This window comes from Sardina pilchardus, chromosome 6, assembly GCF_963854185.1.
Source record: "Sardina pilchardus chromosome 6, fSarPil1.1, whole genome shotgun sequence".
Lineage (NCBI taxonomy): Eukaryota > Metazoa > Chordata > Actinopteri > Clupeiformes > Clupeidae > Sardina > Sardina pilchardus.
In genome coordinates, this window is record NC_084999.1 from 26,761,637 (window position 1) to 26,783,120 (window position 21,484).

At 44.3% G+C, this 21,484-nt stretch overlaps 3 protein-coding genes across 3 annotated transcripts; all 3 read left to right on the plus strand.

The window, feature by feature from the left end:
- Nucleotides 1-4,767: 4,767 nt before the first annotated feature.
- On the plus strand, nucleotides 4,768-8,430 carry tmem222a (transmembrane protein 222a). Its single transcript, XM_062539240.1, has 6 exons — nucleotides 4,768-4,891; nucleotides 5,466-5,550; nucleotides 5,697-5,728; nucleotides 5,847-5,943; nucleotides 6,460-6,590; nucleotides 7,641-8,430. The coding sequence occupies exons 1-6, from the start codon at nucleotides 4,773-4,775 to the stop codon at nucleotides 7,726-7,728; spliced, it is 552 nt and encodes a 183-aa protein (XP_062395224.1). The 5' UTR covers nucleotides 4,768-4,772; the 3' UTR covers nucleotides 7,729-8,430.
- A 152-nt stretch (nucleotides 8,431-8,582) lies between these two features.
- On the plus strand, nucleotides 8,583-12,657 carry tpbgl (trophoblast glycoprotein-like). The gene is made up of 2 exons (XM_062539239.1): nucleotides 8,583-9,141; nucleotides 9,396-12,657. Exons 1-2 carry the CDS (start codon nucleotides 8,888-8,890, stop codon nucleotides 10,339-10,341), a joined length of 1,200 nt encoding a protein of 399 aa, XP_062395223.1. The 5' UTR covers nucleotides 8,583-8,887; the 3' UTR covers nucleotides 10,342-12,657.
- A 631-nt stretch (nucleotides 12,658-13,288) lies between these two features.
- On the plus strand, nucleotides 13,289-19,669 carry kdf1a (keratinocyte differentiation factor 1a). Its single transcript, XM_062539241.1, has 4 exons — nucleotides 13,289-13,554; nucleotides 15,359-16,533; nucleotides 17,179-17,256; nucleotides 18,697-19,669. The coding sequence occupies exons 2-4, from the start codon at nucleotides 15,378-15,380 to the stop codon at nucleotides 18,780-18,782; spliced, it is 1,320 nt and encodes a 439-aa protein (XP_062395225.1). The 5' UTR covers nucleotides 13,289-13,554; nucleotides 15,359-15,377; the 3' UTR covers nucleotides 18,783-19,669.
- Nucleotides 19,670-21,484: the final 1,815 nt, after the last annotated feature.

Here is a 21,484-nt window from a genome sequence, read left to right on the forward strand (position 1 = left end):
ATTTTTGGTTTGTCCTCCTTTGTTTTTGAATATTTTTTTTATTTTTTTTTTTAGAAAAAAGACAAACTTTTCAGTGTTACCAGTAGCGTATATCCTGGATTTTCATTTGTTCAGACATTTGTGAAGTGTTGACGGAGTAAGAGTGAGTTTCAGAGGAAGGAGCCTCTGCCTGTTGTAAAATCCCTGTTAATGCCCTGGCTTCAGTGTTTCAGATGTTTTGTCCATTGTGAACAAGTTTAACTGGAGTTTTTGAGTGCTTCTCATTGATATGGAAAAAAAATGCAAGTACAAAGGTATGCAAAAAAAGTGTAATTTTTACAGAACTGATATAAATCACTGACTGTTACCTTCTGAGAGGGCTTTCTTTTCATGAAGAACGTTGGTGAAAATGATCATATCTCTGCAAATAGTGTGAGACGACAGGAAACTGGTCAAGATGAAGCCTTGGAATAATTTATTGGATTGAGAAGGAAATTGTTAAATTAGAGATTATCCTGTGTTTGTTAGTTCTGTCAGACTTGTTTTGTAACAACAAAAAAAAAGTGAAATTGATGAATTACAAAACTGACTTTTTGTACTCACAAATCCAACCTACACAACTGCACATACACACAAAGTAAGCTGTTTACAGAGCCTGTGAGGACTCGTACGCCTCCTGTGCATTTAACAGCTTCAAATAATTTCAGGGGTGATTTTATCTGTCTTGTTTTCCGTTTGCTCTTTGAGACTTTTTTTGTTGTTAGAAGAATACAGTTGACCATTGCTGGCGCATCCCCACAGTATGCAGGCAAGGTGTTTGTGTGGAGATCTTTTAAAGGCTGTTGCTTATAACCAGCCAGAAGTTTACCTCTGAAACATTCTCCTCCAGCTCAGCAAAGCCCTAGATTTAGAAATCAGCAACGAAGATGAAATGGAAAAAAAATCTGCTGAACTGAACATTTAGTAAAAATAAGGCTTCCATCTATATTTCTTCAATAAGATTTCTCTTTTTTGTTTGTTGTTCAACTTTTCATTTACCTTTGACAGTTGTCACTCAGTTTGCAGCAAGAGAGGAATAATAATAAAAAACGATATATTGTTGAACAGTACTATTTTGAGTGTTGCATCTTCCTTTTGTCATTGTATTCAAATTGTATCACAATATTATCAATTTAATAGGTTACCACAAAACTAAATGTCATTACACTTCTCACCCTTACAGCAACACCACAAGTTCAACACCATGGTCTGTCTTAATTATTTTGCTGTTCTGCAGGAAAGAAACCCAAATCTAGTTGGAAGGTCTTGTTATTTTGTGTTGAAGTGCCCCCCTTACTATCACACCATCGCAGTCGTGATCTCAGTTCCTTGGCCAGAGATTAGTCTTCCTCTTAAATAAGTGATGACGCATGCAAAGGTATTTTTGCTTCTTGTTGCACCCCCCCAAGCTGGATGGATGACCTGGAGTCGGTGCGGAAGCTTGGCTGCCCCGACATTCTCCAGCCTCCGCACAGGCGCTGGTGATGATGAACACCGCTTGCCCATATGGCACCGTCGCCATTTCTCACAGTGCCAGCCCTTCTGCTGAATGGCTTGTTTTTCACCGTGTGTGTGATGCATTACCCCTCACCGTGCGCGAGGGGAGGGGAGTGAGTGGAAACCCCCCCTGCTGGCCCACATACAACAGAGAAGCTAAACACAACTCCCCAAATTGGCCTGCACTGTGCCGGGTTTGCACTCAGCACTGTATGTAGCGACTAGTGAACAGTCACTTATACTGTCTCTCTATCTCAGCCCCACCCTCCTCGGTGTAGCCTATGGGCGCCTCTCATTTAGTCTTTTATACATCCTCCCTTCCGTCCTCGGACCTCGTCCTCACCGATCTAAAGAATGATGGGGCGTCAACAATGGGGTAGTCTATCCAGTGTTGGTTAGATCAGTGGGAACAAGCCTGGAGGATCGAGGATCGAGGAGAGAAGTTGAGAGGCACCCTATGGGTATTAGTGCTTGCATAGCTCTGCCTCTGCCTGGAACATTTTTTCTTGACCCCCACACCACCTCTGCCATCTACCCACTCCCATGCTGAGGACTGGCACTCCGCCCGGATCCTCCACCTGTGCCCCTGTTTCCATGTGTCTGACGCCCGTGGTGGATACGAGCCATGCCTTACCTAGGACGAAACGTCAGCAATGATGAAGCAAAGCAGCATGGAATCCAAGAACACGAAAGGGGCCGTAGAAGAGGCAGCACAGGATAGAAACACAGGCAATTGTTGCAAGCAAAACGGGCTAAAGATGGGCCAGCGTTTAAATAGCATTTTATCCTAATCCGAATCAGAGCAGTGTGGCCAGCCTAAAGTCCCAGTTTAAGTATTTGTATTTTTTTAGACCCATATGCTGTTGTTTTAAAAACATAGCCAGTATTTCAATACATTTTATATATTATACTAAAACTGTATCTTATTTAAGGGCCTTCATTGATTGAGAGTAGCTAAAGCCTCAACTCAGTCAGTAGTTTTTATTTTACCTGACTTGACCATTGACACAGTGACGTGTGGCATCTTCCTTTCTATGTTGTTTGAACTGGGAATTTCTGGGGAAGCACTCAGTTGGTTTCAATCATACCTCCAAGGGCATTTGTTCAGTGTGTCTTCACAGGGACAGTGTCCCCTCCACTGCTGTGCCCCAGGGATCAATACTTGAACCCTTCTATTTTCTATTGCACCACGACCTCAGGTGAGCTCAGCTACTCCCGCAGGTTCTCTTATCACTGTTTTGTGAATTAACTGAACTGTTCTCATCCCACTCTGCTGTCTCCACTATATGATCAATCTCTCTCAAACCTCAGACAATCTCACATATCACAAAATATTAACACACAGCTTGGTTCATCTTCACTGACCCCAGCAGCTTACTACTCTTGCCTTGGACAGCCAGTGATTGAGTACCATTCTATCTAAGTACCCTTGCAGAATTCCAGATTCTGGCACTTCTGCCAGACTACTGACCCACTGTTGACCATCATGATATTTCAAACTTTCTAGTATATTGAAATAATAACATCTCCACTATGTTTTTTTTAATGCTGTAATGTTAGAAAATGAGGGAACACTTGTAATGACTTTACAAATTACCAGAACACATGTAAAGACCAAAGAAATTAACAGACTGATTAATTAGGCCTGATTTGCAACTTACTTTGCCCTTATAATCAACTATTAGTAGGCTATTACAAATATTTCAACAATAGATTGTATTAATTTAAAATATAATTTCAAAAAAAGAAAAAAGTTTATTGAAGCTAAATCATTTCTACATTTCAAAATAGGCTATGCTGTCTGGTATCTGACATGCATAGCCTATGCATGCAACATGCTATATCTGTCAAAATCTTCAAAGAACCATGTCTCAGCTGTGACAGGCAGTTATTCCCATATTGTTTAGGAACCCCCAGAATGCTATAAGATATAGCCTACTGCAGGGGTACTCAATAGGCGGACTCCGGTCCGGATCCGGACCCAAAGTGACATCCGGACCGAGCCAAAAACCGAGATTTTATTCATTTATTTTTTTTCATAGTGATCCAAGCGGGATTTCATTGGGTTGAGATTTCTACCTGTGTTTCCGATCACTCATCTAACTGTAGCTCGCGCCCAATCCTAATGTCCTATGGTTGAACAGCATACATCACTATGACAAATCATTGTGTAGCCGCGAGCGCCTGGTCTGCGAGTGGTCTATCGGTCCGTTCCATTGGGCTCACCCACTGGACATCAGAAAGCTAGCCTAAGCCTACAACAACGATTTACAAGCGGTATTTGTTTCTTTAGCAAGCCAAGCAAATATCATGGTATGCTCCAAAATTGACAAAAAGCTGAAGTTGGATTTCGAAAATCTTGAGTTCAGACAGAGTGCGTCAGGACGGGCAAATAAGCATTGCTGCCTGCGGGGAGCACGAACGAAACCAATGTGTTTTATCTCTAACTAGCACTCCGAGAGCGCAGACCTTCGCCAAGCGCCTCCTGGATTCCAAATGGTGATCCTGATCACTCTCAAAATGTAATTGTTTCTTCCTTAAGAAACAAGTTATCTTGCTAACAAACAAACAGACAGTCAGTCAAACCCCGATGAAAACATAGCCTCCTTAGGCTATTTGACGGTGGTAACAAACCCTGATGAAAACATAACCCCCTTGGCGGAGGTAATGAAACAGTTGCACTTATCAAAAGTGGAAACTTGAAACGTCATTATGAAACAAAGCATGTTCACTTCGAGCAGAATTATCCACAAACCTTTTGTTTACTGCCATTTTATTTAGCCTACATTTTTTTCTAATTTTGGAAATGCACTGTTCCGGACCCTGGAAAGATTACAAATTTGGTGAGTGGACCTTTTGAGTTTTTAATTGAGTACCCCTGGCCTACTGTATCCGATAAAATGGCTATTATTAAAACTAGGGCCTAGATAAGGTTTTTTCCATATAGCCTAACAAATTAATTAAGGGGACAAATGCCTTCTTCGAAACTGCGGGCGTTTTATCCCCGTAGGCTACCCCCCGCGTCGCAGGCGCGCCTGGGCTTCCATGCGCAGAACCTTTTTAACATCATTGTCCGGGAGATATCACCGAGGTGTAGCAATATGTGTAACAGAACCAAAACATGATGGAAACACTCGTCAGTTGGAGTTCATTGCTGAAGGTAAATCCATATGTTCTAATGATTGAAGCTTGCGCAGTTTCGCTGATGCCTTGACTTCCGCGGTTGGAGCGAATACGTCATCAGTTGACAGATTGTGATGGCGGATGTGGCTGAAGTAGACGCCATGAAGAATTTCCACGGAGGTTTCGAAAAAATAGATAAAGAAATGAGCCGTTATCCGTATTGTATTGTTTGGACACCAATTCCAGTCCTATCGTGAGTAGCTAGCCTACTGTTATTTGAAGTTAACCTGTCACAGGAATGCTACATTCAACGTCCCAAACGGAATGCATGACAGTCGATTTTATGAAACCACCATGCAATGCTAGAAATTACATTAAGGTGTTCAAAGAAAATTATGCATATAAACTCAATTTTGGCGCTAAATCTTTCTGCTAACGCTAGAATTTAGAGATAAAGTGTGAGTGAATTCTGCACTCCGTCCTCAAATGTTCGATAAATAATCTACTTCCAGAATATGGCAGTCCTGGGGATGGACTCTGTATAGACTACACGAGTGAAATGATAATCCTGCCGAGAGGAGATTAATGAAGTCTAATGTCATGTTTAGCCACAGACCTATTATTTGGAGTAGCCTAGTTGTTATGATGACGTTATACTAGTTCTACTCGCCAACTTTGAAGGCCTAGGCCTAATTACAGTTCTTATCTGAATCTGTCTATCTTTGGTGGGTAGCATGCTCCATTCTGTCATTGCAACATAAATGTGTCGGTGTTTAGAGTAATGTTGTAGTCTGTCCGGACTGACCAGTTGCCTGTGTTCTGTGTAGATGGTTCTTGCCTTTCATTGGTCACATGGGGATCTGCACTTCCAGTGGGATCATTCGAGATTTTGCGGGACCTTACTTTGTTTCTGTGAGTAAAGTGATACACTGTTAGGGTTGACATGATTTTTGATGAAGTGTAAAGTGTCAGTAAGAGAAAAATGTCATCTCCTATCTACTATTATTGCTGTGATTTTACAATTAAGTTTCTCCTTTCTTTTCTTTTTTTCTTTTCAGGAAGACAACATGGCCTTTGGGAGACCAACAAAGTACGTTATGCGGCTTAGTTGTAACACTGTACTGTGCAGTAGTACAGTACAGAACAGGACAACAGGATACAGTGTCTCCTGTTCTCATGCGTTTGGTCATGTGTGTCTCGTACTGCAGGTACTGGAAGCTGGACAGCAACAAGGTGTACAGTGGAGGCGCCAATGCCTGGGACATGGCAGTGCACGACGCCTCCGAGGAGTACAAACACAGAATGGTGAGAGTTACGGCTTGAGTGTCCTCTTTATTATCACTACAGAAGGCATTCCTCAACACATAAACATCATGAATTAAAAACTTGTCACATACTGTACACGACAGCAAAAGAATGGTAGAGCCACAAATAGTCTGTGTCCTTTATTACCAGTCAACAAAGGATAGATATTTCAATAAATAAACATAATGAATGAAAAACATGGTCACTCACAAAGTGTAAACTACAGCACAAGAATGGTAGAGCCACACATAGTCTGTGTCCTTTATTACCAGTCAACAAAGGATAGATATCTCAACAAATAAACATAATGAATGAAAAACATGGTCACTCACAACTGTAAACTACAGCACAAGAATGGTAGACACACATCTGGGCTGTGTCCTTTACTGTAAACTACAGCACACGTTGATTATTTAAAAAGCAAAACAAACTGGTGGAAAGATGATAATATAGTTTTTCACAACACAATTACATGTGGAGCATAATGGAAGTGTATTTGTCATGCTTTGTCCACAGCACAACCTGTGTTGTGACAACTGCCATTCCCACGTGGCCATGGCCCTGAACCTAATGCGCTACGACAACAGCTCCTCTTGGAACATGGTCAAGCTCTGCTTGCTCTCGCTCATCCACAGCAGACATGTCAGGTGAGGAGAAATGCGCACCTGGAATGTATGCCACTGTGCTGCCTATGTGGACCTAAAGTTGTGAAATGTAGACAATAAACAACCCCTTAGTGACAGAGTAGTGACAGAGTAGTGACTGACTAGTTGCCACGTAAAACAACTTGCCGCAACTGTGTGTGTGTGTGTGTGTGTGTGTGTGTGTGTGTGTGTGTGTGTGTGTGTGTGTGTGTGTGTGTGTGTGTGTGTGTGTGTGTGTGTGTGTGTGTGTGTGTGTGTGTGTGTGTGTGTGTGTGTGTGTTCTCCAAGCGTTCGGAGAGACATCACGCCTTTGTGCTGAGTCCACCAGCTGGCGGTGGGGTAGGATTGGGATGGGGGGGGGGGGGTCAGGCTGCCCTTTGGCAGAGAGGGGAAGAAGTAATTCATCACTGCCGTGCACAGGGTCCCCCTCGTGCTGCGTGCTACGCCAGGGCTGTGTGCTGGAGGCCTGTTGGATGAGTGGTTTTGCAGTAGAGGACAGGACGATACGACGGCTAGGGGAGAGTCGTGGTGGTGGGGGAATGCAGACACATAGAGGGTGACTTCTGCTAAACCCATGGGATGATGAACCCCCCCTGTCTGGCCCTCGGGGGAATAGGGGTGTGAGGTCCTCTCTCCGTGCTGTCCATGTCCTTGACTGCTAATAAATGTGTTTTTGTCTCAGCTGCAGAACATGTCTTTTTGGAGTGCAGGGCATGGTTGTTTTTATTTGCAGTTAGAGTAACAGGGGAGCTACACCAGACGCGTAACTGAAGCGTTACGTTCGCGAGGCGTAAAATCTATTTTAGAAGATGGGTCTATTTTTTTCGAGTGTACGCGCCGCTGTCGCACCTGATGTAGCTACTTCCATTGACTACAGTGATTATTAACTGCTGCAACCGGCTGCAACATACGCGTCGCAAACGGAACGCTTCAGTTACGCGTCTGGTGTAGCTCCCCTGTAAGCCTCTCCCTCTCTCTTTTCTCAACATCTGTTTCACTCTCCTTCTCTCTCCCATTTGTCCATGTGTATGCCTATCCCCCTCTGTCCTTCAGCTTTGTGGGGTTCCTGAAGACTTGGCTGCCCTTCCTGATGCTGACCGGAGTGGTCGTCACCATCGCCCTGGCGTTCAACCTGCGGTAACTGAGACACGGGAAGCAGGCGTGGGGGGGCGGAAGCACACGCACAACGGAATTCAGGACCGCTTCGGAAAAAAACAAAAAAACACGGGACTTGTACAGTAACAACAGGCCGATAGGCAGAATGATCACTGATTGTGAATCCATAACGCTTCCATTCGTACTCTTCTTTATGCTGGATCTCTGCTGTTGTAGACTGTACGTTGATGATTGACTGGGTACCACTGTCTCCTGCACTCTGGAGAACCCTGCTGAGCCCCTTAGATGTGGATGCGGGTCTCCCCGACTGCATCCACAATTCCACATGTCCACAGTGGCCATTCCACATGCGCTTGTTCAGGGTTGATAAAAATACTGGCTTTTCAGACAGCCAGAAATGCTGTAATCTGTGTATTTATATCCACGAGCAAAAATTGATGACACTTATGGATAAATGCAATTCCATCTTTTCATATTTGAGCAGTACTTATTATTGGTGCCCCTTTGCCTTGGTGCAATCACAACCTCCACTGGCTTCAATTCTCAGTCTTTTCATTCATTGAAGGTTCATGGGAAGCACTACAGGGACTTTTTAAAAGAGATTGTATTTTGTTTATTCATGTTTTTTACTGACTTGGTACATAAGGATGCATGATTCAAAGCCTCATTGTACTGTAATGTTAATGCTATGCTGTATATAAGGATGAAAATAAACAATAATATGGTATGTCAAATGTAATAATTCAACCAGTGAATACAACTAATGTAAATAGTCTAATCTTACTATACATCTGGATTATTTGTAGCGTCAGTTTTACGCACAGATACTCCTTCCTCTTTAAGAGAGATGATCCCAGGAGATTTGCGTCACCTGCCCTGTATATTAGTTCTGTGAGGCACTACTGTACTCCGCACAGCGTACATACAGCAGTGCACCTGTGTGTTGTCCGAACAGACTCGCTCTCCCCTCGAACTCTCCCGTTACTTTTGGCAAATAGAGAACGTGCGAACGTAGGCTACGTGAAATAAAGAAACAGATAACAGATAATGATACATTTTGGTATAAATCTACAAGGGGAACTTTATGGTACCATGAGCAGGCGGCACACTTCACTAACTAAGAAGATAACTGACGGCAGTTTGCAGTTGTTGAACTGAGGGGACAACAAACTTGGATTTGCAAAATGCGCAGCTGTGTAACCATTTTCTCTGTGATCCTCGGAGCGCTCTCAATGTCCACTGCGTGTCCGTCTGGTTGCCAGTGTTTCGAAGCCTCCGTAACAGTTAAGTGTGTTTCACTGGACCTCCAGACTGTGCCCGGAGGCATCCCGGGATATACCAACCATTTTGTCATTACAGGAAATTTGATTCCAAGGATTGGATACGAGTCTTTTCAGGGTCTGGACAATGTCACCAATTTGATTTTAAGCAACAATGGGTAGGTATCGATGTTAATTTCTTCAAATTCGAATTCAAACTCAAATGTATTTTCCTAACTACAAGAGTGGGCTTGCATGTTTGTGTTTGTGTTAATAGAATAACGTCTTTGTGTGTGTGTGTGTGTGTGTGTGTGTGTGTGTTTTACTAATCGGTGAGTCTGACTGCTTTGTGCTCAGCATCAGTGTGTATTTTGTATTGCATAGAACACTGAAGAGCACGTAGGCCTTATATATATATTTTTTTACTCCACAGTATCACCGAGATAGCATCCCACACATTCTCCTCTCTAACAATGCTACGCTCTCTGGACCTGAATGGCAACCAGCTCGCCCTTATTCATCCTGAGGCTTTCATGGTGCCGGGAAGTCCTCTAGAAGAGCTCAACCTCAGCAACTCTCTCTTCAATCACACTGCACTCACTGACCTTATTACTGCGCTCAGGTGGGGCGGCTTGGGGAGCCTCCGTCGCCTCGACCTCTCCGCCAATGGTCTGCTCCTGCTTCCCCCAGGAATGTTCTCTCCTCTCCCTAACTTGAGACAGCTGCGTCTGGACAACAACTCTCTGGTTGCCATCTATAACGGAACATTCTCTGGTGTGGAGCTGCTGGAGGACCTGGACCTTACCGGCAACCGCTTCACAGCGTTCAGCGCCGAGGGGCTTCGCGAAATGGAGAGGCTCGACAGGGCTCGGCTGCGGTTGGGGTACAATCCATACCTGTGCGCATGTGGGACGGAAGAGTTTGCAAACTGGCTGAACAACTCGAAGGTCCGAGTTGGAGACCTAGAGAAACTGCGCTGCGCTTCTCCCGGGCAGCTGCGACACGTCGCGGTACAAGTCCTCAGCGCGAAGGTCCTCCACTGCAACCAGAGGGGTCAGATGATGATGGAAGAGGTGGACGGCCTCAGCCTACAGACATCCTATGTGCTCCTGGGGTTGGTCTGTGGATTTGTGGGTATGGTCTTTTGCTTCGTCGTCTTCCTCAACCGCAAGGACATCGAAAAGTGGATCGTGGAGTTGCGAGACGGATGCCAGGACATGATGGAGGGTTACCAGTATCGATATGAGATCGACTCAGACCCCAGGATCAGGCAAATTGGCGCTAATGGCAAGTTAGAGAAAACGAACAAAGTCGAAGCGGGCCGCCAGATACCTACCAAGACTTCTTTGTCACAAATTCCCGCTGACATTACAGTTTAAGCAGAGGCATTTTTTTTGTGATGGACTCTACACTTTCGTCCTGGATATGTCTTTGTGTGACATAATACACATAACACCGTGACTGATGAAACGTTCATGCAATAGGCCTAAACTGCTCTTCAAAAGATGCTCAGAACTGCCCGTTTATAAGTTACCATGCCACTGCACTGCTGACATCCACTTTTTTCAGACATAAACTGGAACCATTACACCAAACCTGTCTAAAACTAAGAAAGTTGTTAAAACGCAATACTATGTACACCTTTCCATATGATGTGTAAAGTATATAGGCCTATGTAAATATATAAAAAAAACATCAAGCCATCATTTCTGCTACACTGCATTGTGCCCCTTCACCCCACTGTGTATGTGTATCTGTGCTCCCTCCCGGTCCCACTCCAGCCTATTGTGCACTTGTCCTCATTCCCCAAATGGCTTGGCTCATATGGTGTAGTAGGCAGGATGATGAAGTGCCATAGAGGGAGTAAATGGAGCAGGCTGATGCTGTGCATGGGATCTCCTGAGCCTAGTGACCCTTGCATGTGCATGCCTCTGCTTGTAACATTATAAATACATATTTACATGTAGTTTTGTGCTTTCTCCAAGGAGTGTTGCTTAGTGTGGTATAGCGCAAATTAGACACGGCAAGTCACCGAAAATATTGTCAACAGCAGGTACGACTGAGTTAACCTTAAGAGCCATTGAAACTGGCAAACCCAAAGTAGAAAATGCAGGACTGTGGGTTTTGTAATAATGGAGCAAACATGGGATATTTAAACCAAATGAGTTTTTTAAACTTAAGATGGAAAGCACAGAAGTATTCTGCTATACTCAGGTATATTTAATATGTCATCATTGAACACCTTTGCATAATTGTGCACTGGTAAAAACTGTCTTTATGTTATTCAAAATGTGCTGCTATACTTTTTCATCTCTGCCCGCATGTTCATTATGCTATGGGTTCAACAGCTGTCTATGTTTGTTAGTCATGATCATCATACAGTAAAATACAGAATCATTGTGTGTAAATTGTAGTCTCCTCTCCAGCACAGCTATTGACAAACAGTGAAAACTTTGGATTCCAGACTGATTTGTGTTTGGATACTCCTTAAATTGTTGCCTGCCTCAAGAAGCTGGGTCAGATTTGTGGTCACTATTTCCTGTATTTGTGTGATGTGTCACTCATATATGGAGCTGCACAACTCAATCATAACACTCCGAGCATTGTTCACAGTGAGTGACTAAGCTGTAAACACAGAGAGCTTGCTTCTCCTCCCTCTTGTCTTAAAACACCTATGTTTAGATAGCCATATTTAATGTCATCATTGAACACCTTTGCATAATTGTGCACTGGTAAAAACTGTCTTTATGTTATTCAAAATGTGCTGCTATACTTTTTCATCTCTGCCCTCACATGTTCATTATGCTATGGGTTCAACAGCTGTCTATGTTTGTTAGTCATGATCATCATACAGTAAAATACAGAATCATTGTGTGTAAATTGTAGTCTCCTCTCCCAAACGTTTTTGAAAAAATGTAAAGCCACTTTAATTATTATATCTGAAATGTGTTTGCCTTTTGCCACAGCATGTCCATTTCCATGTAGCAAACCCTGTTGTGTCTGTCAGGGCTCCCTGCAGTCTTTGCTTCACCACACATCCGCCTTTGACCTTGGGATTATTACCCTCATCTCTATCAGTTGGTCATACTCTGCAGGAACACGAGCAAAACATGACGTCCAACTGTTTTACTCAGAGGAAATGGACACGATAGGACATTTGATTTGTCCACTACGAAGTACATATGTCCTCACAAAGACAAATTGATAAAATGTCAGTCTACTCACAACAGACCAATGTCAAACTCCAATGGAGAACCAAAATAGTCCACCTTTTGTGATGGTGTTGGAGAGCTCTAAGGGCAGCACATATTTCCCTGAAACAAATCGGCGGATAACATGGGGGTGACAGTGTGACCTCTGCAAAGTCAGCACTAAAAATACAGGAGGGATTTAGTCCATCCTTGCCACCTTGCAAGTCCCCTACTGCAGACCAAAAGTCATAGGCAATTGCAATAGATTGAAAAAGCGGCAATGACTTTTGATTATTTATGTATTTATTTATTTATTTTTAAATCACATAAAGGTCTTATCTGAATTGTAACCAAGGCCATAAGTGGTAAACATTTGTGTGTAACCATTTTAACTTTTTTACATTTAGGAACAAGTCTGTTAATGTAGGCCTGTGTGTTTTAGAGTTTTATTCATTTTTTAAAGTGTAGGCTATTGAATCCCTTTGATCCTTGAACCTTGGTCAAATAAAGCTTATCCAAATCCCTGACTTTGCAATACTTTTTTGTCACCTATCACTGTAGGCTATGGCATGAATATTAACACTGTTGTCCCGTTGCACACTTTTCTTCATTGCTGAGGATGTGCCAGACAAACATTGTTCACACACCCCAATAAAGAGTGGGGAAGGGTGGTAGCCTACATCTAATGCATCTTTGCATTAAGGAAGGCTATTATAGCTTGTTCAGTTGTGTGTCTTGCATGTCTTAAAGGTCTGATGGTTTGTGTGGCATTGTTTACAGAAATTTGGCATTCTCCTGCAGCCACAGACCAAACTTAGTCTAGCCGTGACGTTGACGTTAAAAAGCACATGTCTGTGCTCACCATGACATTCGTTTTGTTATTATGTTGTCTTCGAAATTACAGCCACGATTGTTCGAAAACATTGAAGAAACCACTCATAAAACCCACTATTTCAGTAGAAGATGCGACTGTTTTTTGCAATGTGTTTATTCTCATATTTCTTGAATTTGCAATTCAACGGATTGGCAGCAGGATTTGCAATTGCCCACTCAACCATGCAACCATATCCGTTACATGTGTGACGTCACTGCTTACCTGTGAGTGGGTGTACGATTTACCTGTAGCCGCAGGTAGAGTAGGCTTCGGGAGGGAGCGAGCGGGAGCGTAACACTGTGGAATTTACCGAGACCGATCTGGCCCAAGCTGGGCGGTGGATTGTTTTGTCTGAATGTGTACGGTTTCTGTTTAGTTTTCAAAAAAGGAGGCCTACTTGTATGCGAAAGACACTCTTAATGCTGTTTAATATTGTTGGATCTGGCAAGTCAGCAACTAATTCACTTCCGTGAAAGAAGACGCGAAGGGAAACAACAACAGAAGACGAGAGAACTTGTTCTTATGTGGTAAGTTTCCATTTTAAAAAATTGTGCCGTGTGGTGTGAGTCTCATCGAGCTCGCTTTTCTTTTTCAACTCCGCTTTCAAGGACCTGATGATCAATGTCAGTTTACTCGACAAACTTAATCAACTTAAGTGTCAAGTCAGAGTTTGATTGTAGGTCAGAAAACCTAGAGAAGGCCTTCAAGCAATGTTTGACCCACTTCAAAACAACCAGCAAGTGCAACTTTTTTTTTAGTTGTTTCATTCTTACTGAATTCATTCAATTAATTCAAACTTGTTGGTTAGCTTGTTTTTGAGGCCTGTCTTGAGTTCAGCCTGTTCAACGAGATCCACGGTGAACAGCACGTCTGTTGTCATCTATGCACTATTTGGCCAGAAATTTACGAGTCAGCTCAAACATGCCTGCAATCCAGCCGTATCCAGAGTCCTTTTGGCATTTACCTTACATGATCCTACCAACTTTCATGCAATATGAAGGCATTCCCTTTTTGTAGCCCAGTGCCTGTATATTGTTTCACTAACCCAGTGTCATTTACTATTGACAAACAGTGAAAACTTTGGATTCCAGACTGATTTGTGTTTGAATACTCCTTAAATTGTTGCCTGCCTCAAGAAGCTGGGTCAGATTTGTGGTCAGTATTTCCTGTATTTGTGTGATGTGTCACTCATATATGGAAGCTGCACAACTCAATCATAACACTCCAAGCATTGTTCACAGTGAGTGACTAAGCTGTAAACACAGCAAGCTTGCTTCTCCTCCCTCTTGTCTTAAAACACCTAAGTTTAGATAGCCACAATATTTTGCAATGGTAACATATTCATCTTTACATTAATCCATTTAGCAATTATCTTTAAATGGTGATTTGTAATACAGAGATATACATCATAAGCAGTGGTTGGATACAGGCCATGTAAGTTAGACATAACATCGTTAGGCATGGATAGGCTGCATAAAAACACTCCGAGGCTGTGATGCAGCACACTCCGCACTAAAGTTCTTTGTCATAAAATAGAACTTAAAGTAACCAGTCTGATGCATCTTGCGTAAATCCCCTAGCAGCTGTGTTCAACTCATAATTGGAGTAATCTTCCTCTTAACCTGGTGTACTCTGGTGCACAAAGGCACAGACGCCATCCCTCCTAATATTTCACACGCACATACTCCCATGGCTGAGCAGGGCACTGGGTTTTTGTTTGAAAAAAGGTGTCAAATTACAGTAAAATCAAAGAGATTGGTTCTTGGAGTTTGTGTGTGTCTTTAGCTATGTGCTTCTATGCACTCACTTTTCAGTGCCATCTTCTGCAGTCAATTGCTATTGTAGACATTTCTTACTACCTTCTGAAACTTGCAGTTCATTTAGATTTGTCCAAGTAAAATTTTTGTGCAAGCTATGCCAATTATGTCCTCATCAGGTGTATTTTCAACTGTGTGCTGTCTTTGTTTAGGTCAAATTAGCACAAAACACAAATAGTAGGCAGAAGCCTAAAAATGCAGGGTTGGGTGCTCTTTCTTTTACTGTATTTCAGTAGGTCTATTTGTCTAGGATATATCCTTTCAGTTTGTTTGTGTTGTTGGACCAGGGGATCTCAATAGTTTAGTTGAGTAGTTTACTGTGAGAACTAGCTATGATGCTTGATTTACATTCTTATTGGGGAGACTGTTTCGATACTGGGCGATTTGCATGAGAATAGATTAGTGGGTTTCAGTTCAGTTTTCCACTGATGCCAAAACAGTCTCCAAACAGTCTCCAAAACATTTTGCTGGGCAAATGGTGACATGGCGTGAAACTCTTTGTTCTTCTCTCCAGGCCCTGGATGTGGTGAGGCATGCCTGGCCACAGCATGGGGGCCAATCACAAGCCCCCCTCCCACCACACGTCACGCACCAAGGCCGACAGCTACCGGCACAGCCGCAGCTGCTCGCGCGACAGTGGCACTGGCCAGGACTCCCCCCGCGAGCACCACGGCAACAACAACCTCCTCAGCAGCGGTGGTGGCGGCAGCAACCACCACCACCACCACAGCAGCAGCAGCAGCCACAACAACCACAGTCACCACCACAACCACAACCACAGTCACAATCAGCACCCTCGCAGCCAGAGCGAGGGCCGCAAGAGCCACTCGCGCCACACCAACGGCCGCGGCTCGGAGACCATCGGCTTCATCCCGGGGTCGGCGGACGCGGCGCAGGGCGTCCCGCCGGCCTGCGGCTCCTGCGCGTCCCTGGGCTGGAGCGGCTGCAAGGCGCTCATCTGCTGCATCCTCACCTGCGGCTTCTACGGCACACGCGAGCCCTGCCTGCCCGTCCACAACGAGAGCTCCACGGACAACCCGCCGTCGGCCAAGTCCGGCGAGGCCGAGAGCCGACCGCTGGGCAACGGCAACGGCAACGGCATGGCCTTGACCAACCCCACCTGCGGCATCCCCCTGGAGGCCCGCAAGTCCGAACGCGAGCTGCCCAACTCGGACAGCTTCCGCTACAAGGACGTGCGCATCGCCGGCAAGAAGGTCCACTACCAGCCAGGGCCCGCCAAGCGCAACAACTCGGCGGCGAAGAGTGGCGGGCAGAAGGAGCGACCCTCCAGCAACTACTCCAGGGAGGACCTGGACCTGGACGACATTGACGACAGCAAGGCGGACATCGACTCGCTCATCACCAAGAAGCTGCTGGACCTGTACAAGCTCCACCAGATCGAGCAGCTGGCCAAGTGCACGTCCGACTCGTCCTTCTCGCGCAAGACCAACGAGATCAGCGACCTCATCTACAGCATCGCCCAGGACTACAACCTGGAGGAGCAGGAGGCCGAGTGCCGGCTGGTGCACGGGGTCATCCGCATCAGCACCCGCAAGGCCAAGAACAAGTACTCTTTCGGCAGGAACAAAGACTCCAGTTCCCAGGATGCACTGCTGCACCCAAACGGACAAAGGGATGGCACCCTGCCCGACAGCGGCCACGAAACAATGACCCTCACCTTGAGCAGTTGTAAGACATATGATCCCATATCTGCTTACATCCTTTTCTAAACATCTTACAACATGACGCTTGTAGCCTAACAAGTGTGGGCAAATACGTTTCAGTCACTTTCCAGTTTCTACTAATTAACTGAGCATTATGCCAAATTAAGCATGTAATTACTTCCTGCTTTAAAGTTGTATTCCGACCTCATGTCACCATCCTGGTAGGTAGTGGTACTTCAGTGCAGGATATTAGCTTCTACATTGCTCTAAGCAATAAAGGAAGCAATATATTAAAAGGTGCACTCAATGATTACATGCCACTTCAAGCCCATAACATTTATTTGTCACATTCAGTAAACAAGCTCTTAATGATTTGCTGCCCATCCAATGAGTACACTGTAAAAAAAAAGAAACGGTATTGGTAGGTAGCCCAGGCTCTGAAAACTGGAAACAAACAAATAGGGAACAGCCATGTCCCCCAAGCAAAATTATTAGAATATAATGTATGTTGTTTTGGACCAGAGTCTCTACTGACTCTGACTACTGAATTGAAACATAAATGCAAAATCAAGCGCAAACACTGATTGCATTTTAAATGTCGGTAACAGATGTCCTGTGTGGTGTTTGTAAGTATCCTCATTCATTGTCTTACTACTTTTGTTGTTTGTAGTTGAACCTGAGGTGAAAGTGTCCGACCTGACAAAATCAGACGAACTTGCGCGCAGAATGAGGATCCACAGTGGGCGAAGTAAGTACCCATTCAAATCATTTTCACTCAAATAAAGTGAAATTAAGTCACTTTCTCACGTTCTCTCCGAAGGACTTTAACAGAAGTGTTTGAAGAGATGTTTGTTTTTACCTTGTAACTTCAGCACTTTCTGAATGACCGAGGTAGTCACATCTGTGTTAATTTCCAACATTTTTTCCTTTTCCTGCTAGTCCCTAATGCTCTCAGTCCTCCCTAACAACCAATGTCCCACATACATGCTTGCTCTGTGTTCCTGCAACCTCCTTCATTACCATCTCCTGGCCCCAGTGGGTTAGGGTCCCAGTCCCTCTTGGGACATGTGAGAGGGTTGTGCTATTAACCACCGTGTGACGTACGATCATTACATCTGGTGGAGGGGGCATTAATCAAGCGGAGTTATAGGCATTCGCCACCGCGGCGCATTAAGTCGTGACGCGGGCGAGCACGGTAGCGCTCTTCATCAGTGCCCCATTGTGGCATTGCCAGCTTCAGGGGTTTTCTCACCTTCCATCTCCTCCTCTCCGTTGGCATTCCTGGCTTTGATCCCTCTCTTTCACGGGAGAATACCTGCGCATTCTTTTCCTCCTTTCTCTCCCCGAGAACAACAGCATTGTGGCCCTGAGCGGCCATCCATCGCGCCTCCTCCACCCCCCTCGCAGCCCCCATTTTTTGTTTGCCGCACTAAGCCCGTTTCTTTGGCTGTGGTGTACGCGGTCTCGTCTTTCAGCAGTTCACCTGGAGCACTTCGTCTCTCTCTCCCTCTCTCCCAAACAGGGGTCCAATGCCCCAGAGTGGACAGTGTTCATTCTCCACCCCTACTCAGATGACTACTCATATTATTATGCAATCAATTAATCTTCTTGAGTTACACCTCAATGACGCCCCAAAGACTCTCTTCTGCTGTACAGCTATGTGGTTTAATGCCAGGAATAATGGAAGGTTTTTTTTCATGGAGTGGTATTGTGATCAGGTGGTTGGGGTTTTAAAGCTTGGAAATGTCTCAAAAGTACCTTGTTAACTGAACCAGGAGCCCCCTCCACTAGCTTCGTGTGCCATACCCGTGGGGACCATAAACAAGACCATGCATTCACTGATATGTCTACTATTTGTGTGGCTTCTTTTTTGCAGGCTCAATTTATTTAATGTGTGATGTTTTAATGGGGACAATCAAATTGAGTTTGTTATTGTAATTTGACGATTCATCATGATTCATTTAATGTATGACGTCTCAATGGAGGTAATTGAGTTTAGTTTGTTATTATAATTTGACGATTCGTCATGATTCTTGTTGACTTTGTTGGCCGCACATGCCGTGGTGTTTAAAGGGCATCTCATGGTGCTAAGAGCATGGGCTTCTTGCTGCTGTAGGTGCGCGTGTGCTAAGTGCATACCACAGATTGCTTAACAGGCCATCCATCTTCGCTCTGTCTCCTCTCACAGCCTACTCCTCCAGTTCGGCCACTGTCTACTCCCCCACCTCCCAAGACACAGACTTCTCCGGGGCCCCCCTGCTGCATTCGCCCTGAGCCAGCGCCACTCCGTCCTCTGACGCTCCCAGGCATTTCAGCGGGAGTGGAAAACACTGCCTCACCTGTACGTGTCTAAACCAACCCCCCACCTCCCCCCCTCCCTCCCCCGGCCGCTTCACTGTCCATCTGGACACTTTGTTTGTTTGTTGATGTTGTTGTTGCTCGTCGCTGCTAGAAGATGTTAAATGTCAGTGATATTGGTGGTTGCCTGAGCACCGTGACTGAGGAGACTTGCCCTGAAGCAATGGACTAGGAGCTTTGGCCTCATTGCCCTCCTCTCTCAGAGCAACCAAATCTGAGTGCCACCGCCATTTCGAAAACTTCACTTGGAGACCTTCTGGAAAAATTAGGAGGAACTTTCTCCTGTTTTATTGTGTCTGTTTTTGCTTTTGTATCCAATAACTTTGTTTACTTTTACTTTGGTATTGTAGTAAATATCATGACAGACTATGTGCCATAATAGCTGAGAGCTTTTTTTTAATTATTATTTCATGCGATCTAATACCAGTGATTATAATACAGGAAGGTGCTGTCATTTATGGCCTGCTTAGACTCCTGTTCCTCTAAATTGTGCGCGTGTGTGTGTGCGTGTGCGTGTGGATGTGTGCGCGTGTGTGTGTGTGTGTGTGTGTGCGCGTGTGTGTGTGTGTGTGTGCGCGTGTGTGTGTGCGCGTGTCTGTGCATGCTTGTACACGCTGCATTTTTACATGCCTCTGTCCCATATGTACATAGGTGTTACAGCCTTCCAGTTATTGTTGCTTCTTTAGATGTGTAGGCATCTCGTGTATAATTGCAAGCCTATTTCTCTGGGAAACATGGACACTTTTGGAAAAAAAAGGCAATTCATAGTTTTATTTTTTATCAAATAAAGGGGATATCCCTTATGATGTGTAGTCCTATTTTTTGTGCTCCTGGGGTCTGTCTGTATAGGATCATGAACGCATTTCACAGGACTACAAATAGGGCTGATGAATTGGGGGTTGTGTTCTATTGATTGAGAATGGCTAGTTACTAATATTTTTGGTCATTGTCACTTCTCTTTGGTAGATTCTTTGCCCTATTTTGAAAATGACAACATAATGAGAGAACATTAGCACAATCAACTAAGGTGCTAACATGAACAAGTCCACACCTTGTCACCTCAACACATGGCAAAGGGCCAACATGTCATTGGAAACATGGCAGCATACTTGTCCACTCTCCTACTTTCTCCATTCTGTCATAACAGCCAATCTGTGCTTGAATGTGACTTTACCTGCAGACCCACGGTTATTTCCCAATCTCATCCCATCCTCTCTCTCCCACTCACTTCCTGTCAATCTCCATTATCCTATCTGAATGAAGTGTGTGTGTGTGTGTGTGTGTGTGTGCGCGTGTGTGTGTATACCAACATATACCGTATATATATATACACACACACACACACACACATACTCTGTACATGCATACATATACACATATATAGGCGTTTATGACTTTTTTTCAGCAGGTTTTCTGTCTGTCTTGTGAGTGTTGACATCTTGCTGTGCTAGAATGTAATGGTGTCAACCTCCTCCCATTCCCAACCCCAGGTCATAGCGTGGTGAACTCGTTTGACTGGTTTGACTCAAGAAAGGAAATTAAATCCCTCTGTTTTCTGAGCAAGCCAGAGCCTCGTTGCAAAGGAGAAGTGCTATTTAAGAGAAAGAAAAAGTATCCAGTGCCACAAAACAGCTTTGTTCAGTCTTTCAGTGTTCTGTTTTACGGACCTGTGCACAGTTTTCCCACTTAATCACAGCAGCTGAAGGAGCTCAACTCACACAAAAGTCCCATCAAAATCATGTGACATAAGAAATGTTTGAGTGGTTTAAGCCTTGGGTGACTGACACATATAGTGCTTATCAGTGTTTTCTCTGACTCTCAGCCGTTTTGTTCAGCTCCAGTGGTTTGGTCTATCCAGGAGCCCTACAGTCTGACATTGAAAAAAAAAATCACTGTTTCACACCAAGCCTAATGCCTCCAGGGCCAGGGGCATTTCAGGATTAGCAGTACGGTGGAGACATGATTGATGAAGTTTTTCTTCTTTTGTCCTGTCACAAACACTACTTTGTTGACTGTAGCACGGCATCAGTGAACCACAAGGGGGTGATAGAGTTTCTATTATCAATCATTACAGGGAAGGTAGTCTGTAATTAGATATCTTGCCTGTTTGAATGATCTGCGCACTATTTATTTACTATACTATATTTGGCAATTTTTCAACACGCTGTCATTACTGCGACTGAAGTAATTTAGCGACAAGCAGAACTTGATTTCATGGAGTTGATCTACCTCATCTCTTGCTCATAGGGAGGTACAACTGCTCTGCTTGCTGCTCTCCTAAACAAAGCTTGCCTTGTAGCATTTGCAAGTTTGTGCTTGTTCTGATAAAAAAAGAGGCACTCATGAGTTGTAGGCTAATAAACATGGAACCCATATGCCTGCAGTCCTGATTTTCCAGGCAAAGCATGTCGTGTTTCCAGTTGAGCGACAGCGTACAAAAATTGTTGTTGCCAACATCATGACAGTGCCACTCTAAAAACCTGTCATGCCACCCCTTTCTTATCTTAAAGAATTAATGCTTATCCTTGTGTGTGTGTGTGTGTGTGTGTGTGTGTGTGTGTGTGTGTGTGTGTGTGTGTAGACTGAGAGAGTAAGGCGTTGTAATTGTAAATCCCTGT